Below are 13,767 nucleotides of genomic sequence, written 5' to 3' on the forward strand. Positions count from 1 at the left end.
AGGGGAGTTCGTTCCAAAGCCGGATGGGACGTGGCAAAAAGTTATATGGAAGCAAACTGTGGATGAACGCAGTGTTTCTAGGTAGTATTGATAAATTTAACTCCGATGGCGGGCGGTGTGTTAGTAAAAACGAGATCGGATCATCTCAAACAATTCCTCAAAAGTTTCTCAATGGAACCTCAACTCCGAAGCCTTTCCTTTTTTTTATTGCTTAGATGGATGGACGAGCTCACAGCCCACCTGGTGTTAAGTGGTTACTGGAGCCCATAGACATCTACAACGTAAATGCGCCACCCACCTTGAGATATAAGTTCTAAAGATCTCAGTATAGTTACAACGGCTGCCTTACCCTTCAGACCGAAACGCATTACTACTTCACGGCAGAAATAGGCGCGGACTCACAAAAGGTCCTACCACCAGCTTTAGAAATAATATAATGACTACAATAAAAGCGAGACTAAGCCGTTAGAACAGTCTAAATTGCGCGAAAGCCGATGAAAATGTTCGTTAAATTGCTCCCCAGTGTCAACCCGGGCTAACCCAGTGACGTCACCAATTGACACTCAAGTTATCAGGCGCGCAAACACAATCTTATCGAAGTCCACAACAACGATATTATACACGTCCGTGTAATCATATGTACGTGACAACGTCAATACTATCATATGTGAGTTTAGTGAATGCGGAAAAATAAAATCTAATGAAAAATAATCCCTCCATTTCGATAGTGAATTTATGTGTTTTAAGTACATGAGATTTGTGTTTAAAAGAAATTCACCAGGTCCGTAAGATCGGTAAGTGATCGCCATTGCTCATGCGAATCGGTTTTGTGTGTGTGTGTGTGTTTGTTTTATTGCTTAGATGGGTGGACGAGTTCACAGCCCACCTGGTGTTAAGTGGTTACTGGAGCCTATAAGCATCTACAACGTAAATGCGCAAACCACCTTGAGATATAAGTTCTAAGATCTCAGTATAGTTACAATGGCTGCCCCACCCTTCAAACCGAAACGCATTACTGCTTCACGGCATAAAAAATAGGCAGGTTGGTGGTACCTACCCGTGCGGACTCACAAGAGATCCTACCATCAGTGTGTCGTCGTATATATAAGTTTTATGTGTCTATAGATGTGTTCCCGATTATACTGGAGCCACTATCATCTCTTGATGTCTATGAAGTTTAGTTAATTGAGTTTAGTTGATGTGAGATGGAACTTGAAATTATCTTAGCAAACTCTGAAGACCACAGCTTTATAAAATGTATTCAAAGAACTATTATTGTAGGTACCTTTTTTTTTTTATAGCTTAGATGGGTGGACGAGCTCACAGCCTACCTGATGTTAAGTGGTTACTGGAGCCCATGGACATCTACAATGTAAATGCGCCACCCACCTAGAGATATAAGTTCTAAGATCTCAGTATAGTTACAATGGCTGCCCCGCCCTTCAAACCGAAACGCATTACTGCTTCACGGCAGAAAAAATAGGCAGGGCGGTGGTACCTACCCGCGCGGACTCACAAGCGGTCCTACCACCAGTAAATATTAAATATTAATTTATAATTCTCGCAACACCTGTCAAAATGACGGCCGTCTGGTGTAGTGGTAAGTGACATGGTCACTACACAAGGTGGTCGCGGGTTCGAATCCCGCCAAAGGAAGATATTTTGTATGAATAATATAAAATGTCTTTTCCAGGGTTATGGATGTATATTAAATATATGTATGTGTATAATAAAAATCTTACATTTATTTCCGTTATCTGGTACCTGTAACACAAGTTCTTTACGAACTTACCACGGGACCAGTTAACGTGGCGTGGTTGTCAGTAAATATTTATTATTATTATTATTATTAAATATGTGTACATTGTGTCCCGATTTATGTAACAAATAATAACATTTCTACTAGTATACTTTTACTTCGGATTGTCTTGTATATGGCTACACAAGCGAACCAGTGATTGCTGTCCCTCTACCAGGCGTAGACATCTTGATGCTAACAACAATAAGTGGAATGTCCTTAAAGATATCAATCAACCTCTGCTTCTCACATTAACTTCATTATTCTCTTACACCAAAAATTTCGACCTGATATCTTTTAGATGGATAGACGATCTTTTTTATTACTGAGGGTTGGACGAGCTCACGGCTCACCTGGTGTTAAGTGGTTACCGGAACCCATAGACGTCTACAACGTAAATGCCGCCACCTACATTGAGATATGAGTTTTTAGGTCTCAGTTTTTATAGTAAAACGGTTGCCCTGCCCTGCAAACCGAAACGCATTACTGCTTCACGGCAGAAATAGGCAGGATGATGGTACCAGCCCGTGGGGACTCACAACACGTCTTACCACCAATAAATTACAGCCAACTTCAGTTTAAGCCCGTACACATGACAATTGGGGCGATCCTCTTCAAAACATCAGTCGAATTCTTCCTCATCATAAGAGTCACAGAAATACGTTGTCCAGGCGGCGAAATTGCTTCGCTGCAGAAGTACGCGGCATTTGCGTCCCGTGTAAATTAATTCCGCCACATTTTTATAGTGAAATTCCAACTTCCAGATTTAAGCAATGGGCGATATCCAAAGGTACACGATAGCGGACGTAGCGTCGCGTAACGGAAAAAACGCACCCGTGTGGATTATCTACAAGGATTCAGTCTACGATGTCACAACGTACGTGGATGAGGTAATTTTTGTTCAATCTATAATAATGTTACGCCGGTAAGAGTAACGCCATCTATCGCCGAATAGTCGAACGAATATCGAAAGAGTAGCATCTAAAACTCTCGGGAAGTACAACGCCATCTGTCGTAAGATAGCGGAAACATACAATACTCGACTTTTGGGGAATATTCTCGACGATTCTAGGGATTTCGTCTTGACTATAAAAGCATTGCAGAGATGGCACGCAGTCAGTTAGCAATCGGAACTACTCGAAGCGCAACAGCGAAAGGATCACCTGAAGCGAAGCGGAAGAAGTGAATTGAGGATTTTAAAGTGTTCTGTGTGTGTTATAAGTGCTAATACAGTGTTAACTTTGCGGTAGATTTTTTATTAATCCCGAACCCAAGCGCATAACAATAAGAATCGATGGATGCATTTCATGGCATTTTCGTAACGCGGTAGTAGGCTGCAGTGTGCTATTCACATAATTATTTCACATTAGTTTAACTACGTGTAGCTACAATAAGTATAGTGTGCTTATAAAGAATTTCACTTCAGCTCTTTTAAGGTGTCATTTTGGTGACTGAATATTTAAAAAATCTAATATTTCAAAAAAAAAAAAAAAGACATGCTCGTTGAGTTTCTTGCCAGTTCTTCTCAGGAACTTCCCATGAGCTCACCTACTCGACCGCGCATGCTGAAATAGCGCCATAGTCTACCAGTGAATAGGTAGGGAACAAAAAGTGTCAAAGAATAAGCCGGATATTGAAATGTTTTTCGTTTTGCAGAAGAAGGCTAATCGTGCTAATGATATTAGCTATAAGTTTAAACACATTAAAGTACATAGTTTAGCGCCTCAAATAAAACATACAAGTACCTATAAACTTAAACGAATTCTGTTGAAATTAGTCGATAAACCTTACACCAATTACGCAATGTAGATCGCAGTAAGCTGAGACTTCTAGACTTCATGTTGAAAAGACGAATCACCTTGTCTTTAAGTCTTGTGAGGAAGATAAAGGAACTCTGATGCTGCATATATTGTATGACCAATGTGTCATAATCTTTTGAGGGGAGCACACTTTTTAACCTAAACAGGTGAAGAAAATATCACTCACGAAAGTAATTTAACTTATATTTCTATGTATTTTGGCCTGGACAAGCGCATCTAACAGTTGGGAATATGCATATGAGTCGCAGTGATGATTGGCTTAAAGTCCCATCACCTCTTGCGAACGATTATAATAATAAATAACTATTTTAGAAGGATATGAACCTTTGATACAAGACCTATCAGAACCTTCATATATCATCTGCTCATAGATTATTGCTTGGTACTTTTACGAAAGGTTCTAAGGGGTAGTGGTTGTACAATGCAATTAAGACTTTAACCCCACATCTCAAGGTTGCAGTCACGTTATGGTGTCTACGGACTCCAATCATTACTGGGCAACAGATACACAGAACACACACAACAGTCTGCATATCTAAGATCATATCGAAAAAAAAAAAAAAAAAATTATCATTGCGTACATGAATATAAATGAATACATTCCAGCATCCCGATGGACCGGACTCGATCATGGAGCAGGCCGGCAAAGATGCCACGAAGGAGTTTGACCAAACAGGTCACACTGCCGACGCCAAGACCATCATGACCAAGTACAAGATTGGAGAAATTATAGAGGTAGGCTGTTTATGTATATATAAGTATATATTAACTAGCGACCCGCCCTCGCTTTGCTTCGGAAACTGTAATTTATTACAGTTTCTCCACTATTTAATGGATTTTATTATACATATAAACCTTCCTCTTCAATCACTCTATCTATTAAAAAAAAACGCATCAAAATCCGTTGCGTAGTTTTAAAGATTTAAGCATACATAGGGACAGACAGATATAAAGACAGAGAAAGCGACTTTGTTTTATACAATGTAGTGATACGGAAAGCAATAACTTTGTACCCCTTTTTCAAAAATTGCGCGGACGGAGGAGTATCAAATTTTTCACACTTATAGAGAATATAGAGGAGTGCAAAATACTAATATTTTTAAAAATTGTGCAAAAAAGATTAATTAAATCAATAAAGAAAACATTACACACACTACCATGTATTTGACACAACACATACACACACATATACTCTTTGTTTTTTGTCAAGCTTTTGTTATTGTTGAAAGTCTGTGGTCAAATTGAATCCTCTCATCGTAGCCGCTGGAAACTACATACCCGACCCAGTAGACCGAATGGTAAACCGTCGACTTCGCCCAAAGCACGTCATTACGGATCCTCCTGATCCATTAACGGTGCTTTTAGGCACCACAAGCACCGGTCACCGTCCTCGTCGAACCCGTCGCTTGCGACGAAGGACTCGACGAGCGAACTAACCCATAGACACAGCCCACTGAGTTTCTCGCCGGATCTTCTCAGTGGGTCGCGTTTCCGATTCGGTGGTAGATTCTGCGAAGCACTGCTCTTGCTAGGGTCAGTGTTAGCAACTCTCCGGTTGAGCCCCGCGAGCTCACCTACAAACGTTAGGGCGAAGCTGAAATAGCCTCTCAAGTCTATCAGCATAGGTAGGAAAAAAAAAGGTCAAATTGAGAATAGATTAATATTGTTTGTCTCTAATATTCTTTGTCTACAGTGTAGTCTGGGCAAAATCTGCGATTATAGAAGTATAATAGGCTATAACAATAGAACCATAATAATGTCCAAACTTAAAATTTCAAATCATTATAGTCGAATTTCGACTACAGAGGGACCACTAGTGTATACTAATATATAAATCTACAGTAGTTTTTACGGATGTTCCGTTATAACTACTGGACCATGCAACCGATTGACTTGAAACTTGGTATCCATGTGGAAAATGCATGTACTTAATGGATAGGCTAATATTTATGAGTGTTGGACTCCCTAATAATAATGACAATCTATACTAATAATATTATAAAGCTGAAGAGTTTGTTTGTTTGAACGCGCTAATCTCAGGAACTACTAGTTCGATTTGAAAAATCCTTTCAGTGTTAAATAGCTCATTTATTGAGGAAGGCTATAGGCTATAATATAACATCACGCTAAGATAAGAGCACCAATAAAGAATGCTTCAAAATCGGGGTTTAAGCAGTTCCTTAGCATTCTATAATTCAAAAATATTTTCTTTCTACGTAAATGAAGTGGCGGGTAAAATTTAGCGTTATGCCAAAGTAACTATTCCACGCGGACGGAGTCGCGGGCAAAGGATATGTAAATAATAATGTTAATTTTAAATGCCCAGCGAAGCGGACGAGTACGGCTAGTTTATTTATAATTTTGTTTTTTGACACGTGTTTACCGTCCTAGCTGGTCCTAGCTACTTCATTTCTAAACCAGTAGATTCTTTCTATCTTAAACACTTTAATTGGAGTACGTTGTTGTGAATGAAGCACGGACCAACACACAGTTTTGAATTCATAATATCCGTTAATAGCACCCTGGTTTTTACTGGTCACCGGAACCCATAGACATCAACAATGTAAACACCCACCTTGAGACCATCTTGATGAATTTCTCTGCCTAATCAGCAACATAACGTAAACAGATCACTGCAATCCAAATACTAATACAGATGAAGTACTATTGCTTATTCGATGCGAGATCTTACTTCAATGGGAACTGTTAGTCGTTCTACCATTACGATAATATCAGTTGAATCACGATGTTGAGTTACATACTTTTTTCCCTGCCTATGCTGATAGCCTTGAGATGATATTTCAGCTTCTCCTTGACGTGTAGATGAGCTCACGGGGTTCAAACCGGGAGTGTTGCTAACACTAGCCCTAGCAAGAGCAGTGCTTCGCAGAATCTACCACCGGATCGGAAACGCGACCCACTGAGAAGATCCGGCGAGAAACTCAGTGGGCTGTGTCAATGGGTTAATGTACTCGTCGAGCCCTTCGACACAAACGATGGGTTCGGCGAGGACGGTGACCGGTGCTTGTGGTACCTAAAAGCACTGTTAATGGATCTGAGGATCCGTAATGACGTGTTGGTCCCTCGATATGTATAAGTATTCTCGAATATATACGAGTATGTAACCATACACGATAATGTGGACCGAATGGTAAACAGTCGACATCGCCTTAAGAACGTCATTACGGATCCTCCCGATCCATTAACGGTGCTTTTAGGTACCTCAAGCACCGGTCACCATCCTCGCCGAACCCGTCGCTTGCGACGAAGGGCTCGACGAGTAAATCAACCCATAGACACAGCCCACTGAGTTTCTCGCCGGATCTTCTCAGAGGGTCGCGTTTCCGATCCGGTGGTAGATTCTGCGAAGCACTGCTCTTGCTAGGGTCAGTGTTAACAACACTCCCGGTTTGAAGCCCGCGAGCTCACCTACACGTCAAGGAGAAGCTGAAATACCCTCTCAAGGCTAGTAGTATAGGTAGGAAGAAAAAAAAAACAAGGGATAAAAGGCTATTTCGTTTAAGCGATATTGCGCCTAATCTATATATATATAAATGAAACCCGTTTTCCGTTGTCACGACATAACATGAAAACGGCTTGACCGATTTGGCTAATTTTGGTCTTGAATTATTTGTTGAAGTCCAGAGAAGGTTTAAAAGGTTAGATAAATATAAAAATATTCGGAATTAAATAAAAATAACAATTTTGTTTTTCCTTTGATGTGTCCCCCGTCGGACGGATTCCTTTTGTTTGTTTTAAGTTTATCTTAAACAAAAGTTTAGGTCTTTTATTTATCGATTGAGGCACTACGAAGTCTGCCGGGTCAGCTAGTACGCAATATTCATCTTTGTAATTAAGGGTGCGTTTTATTTTGCATCAGTATAAAGGATTCGATCTTTCTAATTTAAGTTCAATTAAGTTTCTCCCATTGAAATAGCTTATTAAGTTTTTTTTTTGTTATTATATATTTTCCAATTTTTAAGCTTTCCTGTAAATTTGCAAAAATGTTTTTTAAACCAAATAGCCTTTCCCCTCTCAATATATGAATTGGTAGTAACGTTTTTGCTAAAAGAAGGTTATTCTATTGAATCCTTATACTTATGACACATTTATGAAATGCTCACGCAGTTGTAAAGGGGAATTAAACTCATTTTATTTGTGTGATTATGTCTTAGCCCGAATAGTGTATAATCTATGTTCCGAATCTATATTGATTCATTTGAACGGAAAATATTTTTTATGATTCATGAATCTGCTGATTAATTGAAATGAATACAAAAATCTGTTGGAGTGTACATATAATAATTAATTACGTATATTAAAATAATCAAAAAACCAAGATGGCGTGAGATATTTTACGCGCTTTGTACCACAGATAACACTAATAAGATTCAATTTTTTTTACAATGGATCTTCGGAGCCTTGTTATACTAGACTCAATGTGACGTTGAAACAAAACAAAAGCCGGTAGCCGATTACTGAGCAATGACTCGATTAGGAGAGTGGCAGTTAGTGTGGTATATGCCGTCTCGCTGCACGCATTGCGGGCCGCAGGTGGAGTTAATGATAATCACCAAGCCTTTACTGTTGGCGTGGGAATATGGTGAAAGCGAACGGGTTAATGGCCTTCGGTTTGGTTACTCGAGTGTGCGTAAACCCGCCATTTTGTACGCTCTCTAAAACTATTTCTTTTGGCCAGTGAATGCCAAACGCATTTGCGGGCTGATTATTATAGCTTATAGTGTACATGAACAGATAATAACGCATTTATTATATATTTAGACATTATTGCGGGTCTAATAAACACTAGATATTTCCTATATAGATATATTATATTGAGTAGTCTAAAAATCAAATTTAATATACTGTTACACCGGTAAGAGTATCACCATCTGTCGACAAATATCAGGAACGAATATCAAAAGAATTAGTAATATCGAGAACGCTCGAGAAATCTAGCGCCATCTATTATCAAATAGCGGAAACGACTGGCCTTACCGAGAATGTTCTCGATAATTAGAGATATCGTATCGAGTATAAAAGCGTTGCAGTGATGATACGAAAAGTAACCGGATCTATTCGAAGCGAAACAGCGAACGGGTCACCCGAAGCGAAGCGGAAGAAGTGAATTACGAATTGTAAAGTGTTTTGGTAGTGTTCTAAATGTTAGAGTTTTAATGAAAGTTTTATTTATCCCGGACCCCAGCGCGTAGCAATACTTATACATTTCATATTCGATTTCTTGTACACTTGTATGAGAGGCTAATAATCGAAAAAAGAAAATAGTTACATATCTACTAACAATGGTTAGTAGAATAGTACATGTATTATTAAAATACTACACTAAAAACTTTGACGTCAAATTATTTTAGACCGCTTAAAATACCGTCGAATTTTCTTGTAGTGTACCCTCCCTTGTAAAATGTGTAACCTCTATACTATTTATGACATAAATATTAAAGAGGTTACAATAAGTTATACAGGTGACATAAACAGTATTTTCAATATTGGAAATATTAGAAGAAGAAACATTAGAAATATTGAAACATTTTTAAAACAAATGAAAAATAAAAACTCCCTAAGCTGTTTCCCTAAGCAGAACAACTCAGTTTGTACTATAGTTTTACCAGGTTAAACTTTCTTTTATTGTCCTTAAAATAATCTATACATATAAATAAAATTGGTGTGTCTGTTTGTAATATTGAAATAACCGCTTTTTACTACATGCATATGAAGATATATACGGTACATACACCAAAATAACATTTTTTACAATTTTTGTCGGTCTGTCTGTCTGTTTGGGTTACATCGCGGAACTCAGCTATCATCCATAATAAAATTTAATGTTTCCGAAGCGAAACGAGGGTGGGTTGCTAGTATATTATAAAACAATCACGTTTTCAATACTCAAAATACCATTTATGTCACCTGTATAACTTATTATATCCTCTTTAACATTTATGTCATAAATCATATAGAGGTTACATATGTATAACCCACGAGGACTCAGAGTAACGCACTGCCAGCTCTAAATTATATTAGGTACATCCTCGAAATATATTACACGTAATCAACAAAACGAACCCTTAAAATTGAGTAGAAAACATTAACATTAACTTGCAAATATATACCTATATATAGTTATTCCCTACAATGGAATTTAAATTGATATTTATGTTCGCTATCGATCGAAACCTTTAAACAATGCAAAGACATTCATTGTTTCAAATCGCGTCTCTCGCCGAACTCACTAAAACTGGAAGCCGTCTAATTGTAATCGTTGTCTACTTTATTTCGCGAAGTCGTCATGGCCTAAACGATAAGACGCCCGGTGAATTCGTATCTAGCGATGCGACTGGGCTAGTGTTCGAATCCCGCAGGCAGAGGCACAAATTGTTTTCGTGAAATGCGTGTTTAATAGATGATCGACTTTCACGCTTAAGGAAGAAGATTATATTATAAAAAAATAAAAAAATCGTAAAATAAACAAGCAAAGTCTTAAATTCCGTTCCAGTTTGAAGGGTGGGGCAGCCGTTGTACTCTAGAACTTAAGATTTAGGATTTAGGAGTCTCACAATCGGTGACAGTGTTTACTTTGCTACTGTCTATGGACTCCGATAGCTGTTGGCCTGAATGAAATTACTCGATTTTTCAGATGGCGTTCAACGTGATAAAATTATTCTACGGATCATTCTCGCGTTGCGTTATTGTCATTATATCATTGCATTTGGATATTTCGGAAAATTACAGTTTCCGTGGTCACGAATGACCGTGGTGATGGCTTGATCTAAGTCGTCCATATGATAATGATAGTAAAAACATGCAAGACTAAACATTTTTTTTTTCTTCTTTTGGCAATAGCGTAAGACTAAACTTATATAGCTTTAAGTTTAGCTACGACTCGCGAAATAGAAGAAAATGTTGTCTTAAGTTTTTTTTTTTTGTTGCCCTTGTGGCCAGACGAGCATACGGCCCACCTGATGGTGAGTGGTTATCGTCGCCCATGGACTTCAGCAATGCCAGGGGCAGAGCCAAGCCGCTGCCTACCGCTTAAAATATTGTTTGTTAATATATTTTTTTTATATTGCAGGAAGAAAAGAAATACGACGCTAATGGCAAAAAAAAGAAGAAAGTGGTCTCGGCTCCCCCAGAGAAGAACAACAGGAGTTGCATAAACATCGTCACGTGCGGATTGATTGGCTAAGCGAAATTTGTACTTTAAGTTTTAGGAACTAAGATTCGTAATTAAACCTTTTATATTTTAATTGTGATTTTATTAAATCGAGCGTAAAGTATATTGTTCCTACTGAAAAACGGAGACTTAGAACTTATATTTCAATGGGGGCGGTGACCTTTACGTTGTTGTCTATGGGCTCCGGTATCCACTTAACACTAGTTGGGCCGTGATCCACCCATTTGTCCAGTAGCTTCTATTAGAGTATATCATTTTAGCCTAAATTTACGATAGAACCAAACCTTATTAGAATTTTGGTAAGATCTTAATTGATTCTCATGGTAGATGCCATATCACAAGGTTTTTCTCATCCAGGTCCTAACACTACAACATCAAAATTGGATGTCTGAACTCCGCTTAACTTAGGCTATAGTGATTTACTAATCTATGCAAAACATATTTCTGATCTTCACCCACTTTTTGCGATTAAAATATTTCATTAAAATGTTAATACAGGACCTTCGTTTTTTGATAAGAAAATTAATGAGATGACATTATTTATGAAGCTGTCTTACTTTCTGACTCGTCGCAAATAAGGCTGTCTGTATTGTTTGCATATAAACTTCTCAACGTTCCTATCACTACTCTTATAAGTATAACTGATAATTATGATACACAAGCTGTACCCGTCCGCTTCGCAGGGCATTTAGAATTAACATTATCATTTCTCACCCCCACAAAGATTCTCATAATTAACGCCCCCGCAATTGGTGTGGGGAGTCCAACACTCATATAAATATTAGCCTATTCATTAAGTACATGTATTTTCTACATGGATACCAAGTTTCAAGTCAATCGGATGCATGGTTCAGCAGTTATAACGGAACATTCGTAAAAACCACTGTAGATTTATATATCAGTATGGATTTCACTCTCCTCCTTCTCCTTGCGTCTTATTCCTCAATCATTCCATACTTCCTCAGTGTCGTGACCACCCTTCTATATCACTTTCTCACGCAAGATCTTTCTTCATCTATTTTTATCTGTGGCGGTGTGGAGGGCGTTGTGAAATGTGGAATCAAGAGCTGGGTGGATCTGGTCGGACAAACGTATTGGGCTGGACCCCGAGGCCTTTTCCTATCCACTTTACCGGTCACGATGAGCCTCTCGAGGCTGTTACCATCCTTCCTTGCAATTTGACCGAAGTATTTAAGGACTCTGCGAAAACACCCGGGTGACATTTATACATTCCTCTAGCCTCTATAAAAATAATTTGTCTTCAAAGTACCTACGCATCACCAATGATCATATACGAGTATACAGGGTGTTACAGAAAGAATAGATAATCCTGAAACACCTCATAGTAGAGCTATTGGGGACTCAAAATAAAAACTAAAAAATAATATTTCTTAGGTAGTACCTAAATTAAAAATAAAGAGATAATACCAAATTTCATGATTAATATTTCAGTTCAGATTAACTTTTATAAAAAATTACGTTAGCTACTCATAGGATTTCCTGCATATTCCTTAGTATAGTCCATGTAGAATATTATAACACCAAAAAGCTTATGGATTTCATTTATTTGTGGCTGTAGTATATTCCAGAAACGGACAGCAGTATGGAAAATATCAACTTTTTTTTTAAAATACGTAATTTGGATAGGACCAGAGAACATTTATTTATTTATATATTTTTTGTGTCCCCAATAACACTACTATGAGGTATTTCAGGATTATCCATTCTTTCTGGGACACCCTGTATATGACGTACGTGCTTAATAATTACATATTTCTAAAAATCGATATTACTACTAGTACATCATTTCAATTTAGCAGCGCACTTTGATAATGTATTTTTCATTAACGATAACTCAAACCTAGCCACGGCTTTGATCTGGTAACATTCACGAAAAAAAAAAAAAAAAAACAAATCATTCTAAAAAGAATCTAATCATTTTGATCACATAATAATGATTTATAATTTAAACCACCTTTCCGACCGCAGGGTTGTCCGGCTAGTCTAGACTCAATATTGCATGGGTGGAGAACATTGCTTAAAGGTATTAAGAAATATCACTTTTATCTATACTAATATATAAATCTACAGTGGTCTTTACGGATGTTCCGTTATAATTACTAAGCCGTGCATCCGATTGACTTGAAACTTGGTATCCATGTAGAAAATATATGTACTTAATGGATAGGCTAATATTTATGAGTGTTGGACTCCCTAATAATAATGACAAAAAATAATAATGTTAATTTTAAATGCCCAGCGAAGCGGACGGGTACAGCTAGTTGTTTTCTAAGGCTCAAACTATTTCCAAATCGAATGTCATGAAAATCGGTTTAGTAATTTCAGCGTGAAAACGTAACAAACAGATGCAGTCTCGTATTTATTATACTATATGGAACAAAAATATTATTTTCACACATTTATATTAGGTCTTCGCGTATTTAGACGTTGTGCTTAGTTTGCGACAGTCTAATATATTTTGAGCAGTTCATAACTGTTTATTAAAAGCTCAAAAGAACAAAACAAAAGAAACGTGAAAATGAAAAGTTACAGAATTAAAACTAGCTGGCCTATAATATTTTTTTTTCTATTTTTTTGTACCGTCCATAATCCTATCTCACTTAATCGTTAGTAGCAATCGTAGGCTATTCCGACTACGGGCGGACGAGTAGGTGAGCTTACGGAGCTCAACCTCGAAGGATTTGCCAACACCAGCCTTATCAAGAGCAGTGCTTCGCAGAATTTACCACCGGATCGGAAACGCGACCCACTGAAAAGATCCGGCGAGAAATTCAGTGAGTTGAGTTGTACGCCCAACCTTTCGTCAAAGTTGCTGCGCTTACTGGTGGAAGGACCTCCTTGTCAGTCCGCACGGGTAGGTACCACCACCCTGCCTATTTCTGCCGTGAAGCAGTACTTAATGCGTTTCGGTTTGAAGGGTGGGGAGCCGTTGTAAC

The 13,767-nt window shown here is 38.0% G+C and overlaps 1 protein-coding gene across 1 annotated transcript; it reads left to right on the forward strand.

Moving 5' to 3' along the window:
• The first annotated feature begins 609 nt into the window (after positions 1-609).
• Positions 610-10,883, forward strand: LOC114247009 (cytochrome b5). Its single transcript, XM_028179791.2, has 4 exons — positions 610-794; positions 2,563-2,688; positions 4,225-4,353; positions 10,709-10,883. The coding sequence occupies exons 2-4, from the start codon at positions 2,572-2,574 to the stop codon at positions 10,820-10,822; spliced, it is 360 nt and encodes a 119-aa protein (XP_028035592.2). The 5' UTR covers positions 610-794; positions 2,563-2,571; the 3' UTR covers positions 10,823-10,883.
• The last annotated feature ends 2,884 nt before the right edge of the window (positions 10,884-13,767 follow it).

This window comes from Bombyx mandarina, chromosome A1 (assembly GCF_030267445.1).
Source record: "Bombyx mandarina strain Sakado chromosome A1, ASM3026744v2".
NCBI classification, from domain to species: Eukaryota; Metazoa; Arthropoda; class Insecta; order Lepidoptera; family Bombycidae; genus Bombyx; species Bombyx mandarina.

Bases quoted from the DNA above. Each gene is read 5' to 3' on its own strand.
- LOC114247009 (XM_028179791.2), top strand. From the start codon at position 2,572: ATGGGCGATATCCAAAGGTACACGATAGCGGACGTAGCGTCGCGTAAC. The intron at 2,689-4,224 runs GTAATTTTTGTT...AATACATTCCAG, and splicing joins TCACAACGTACGTGGATGAG to CATCCCGATGGACCGGACTC. The intron at 4,354-10,708 runs GTAGGCTGTTTA...TTTATATTGCAG, and splicing joins AGATTGGAGAAATTATAGAG to GAAGAAAAGAAATACGACGC.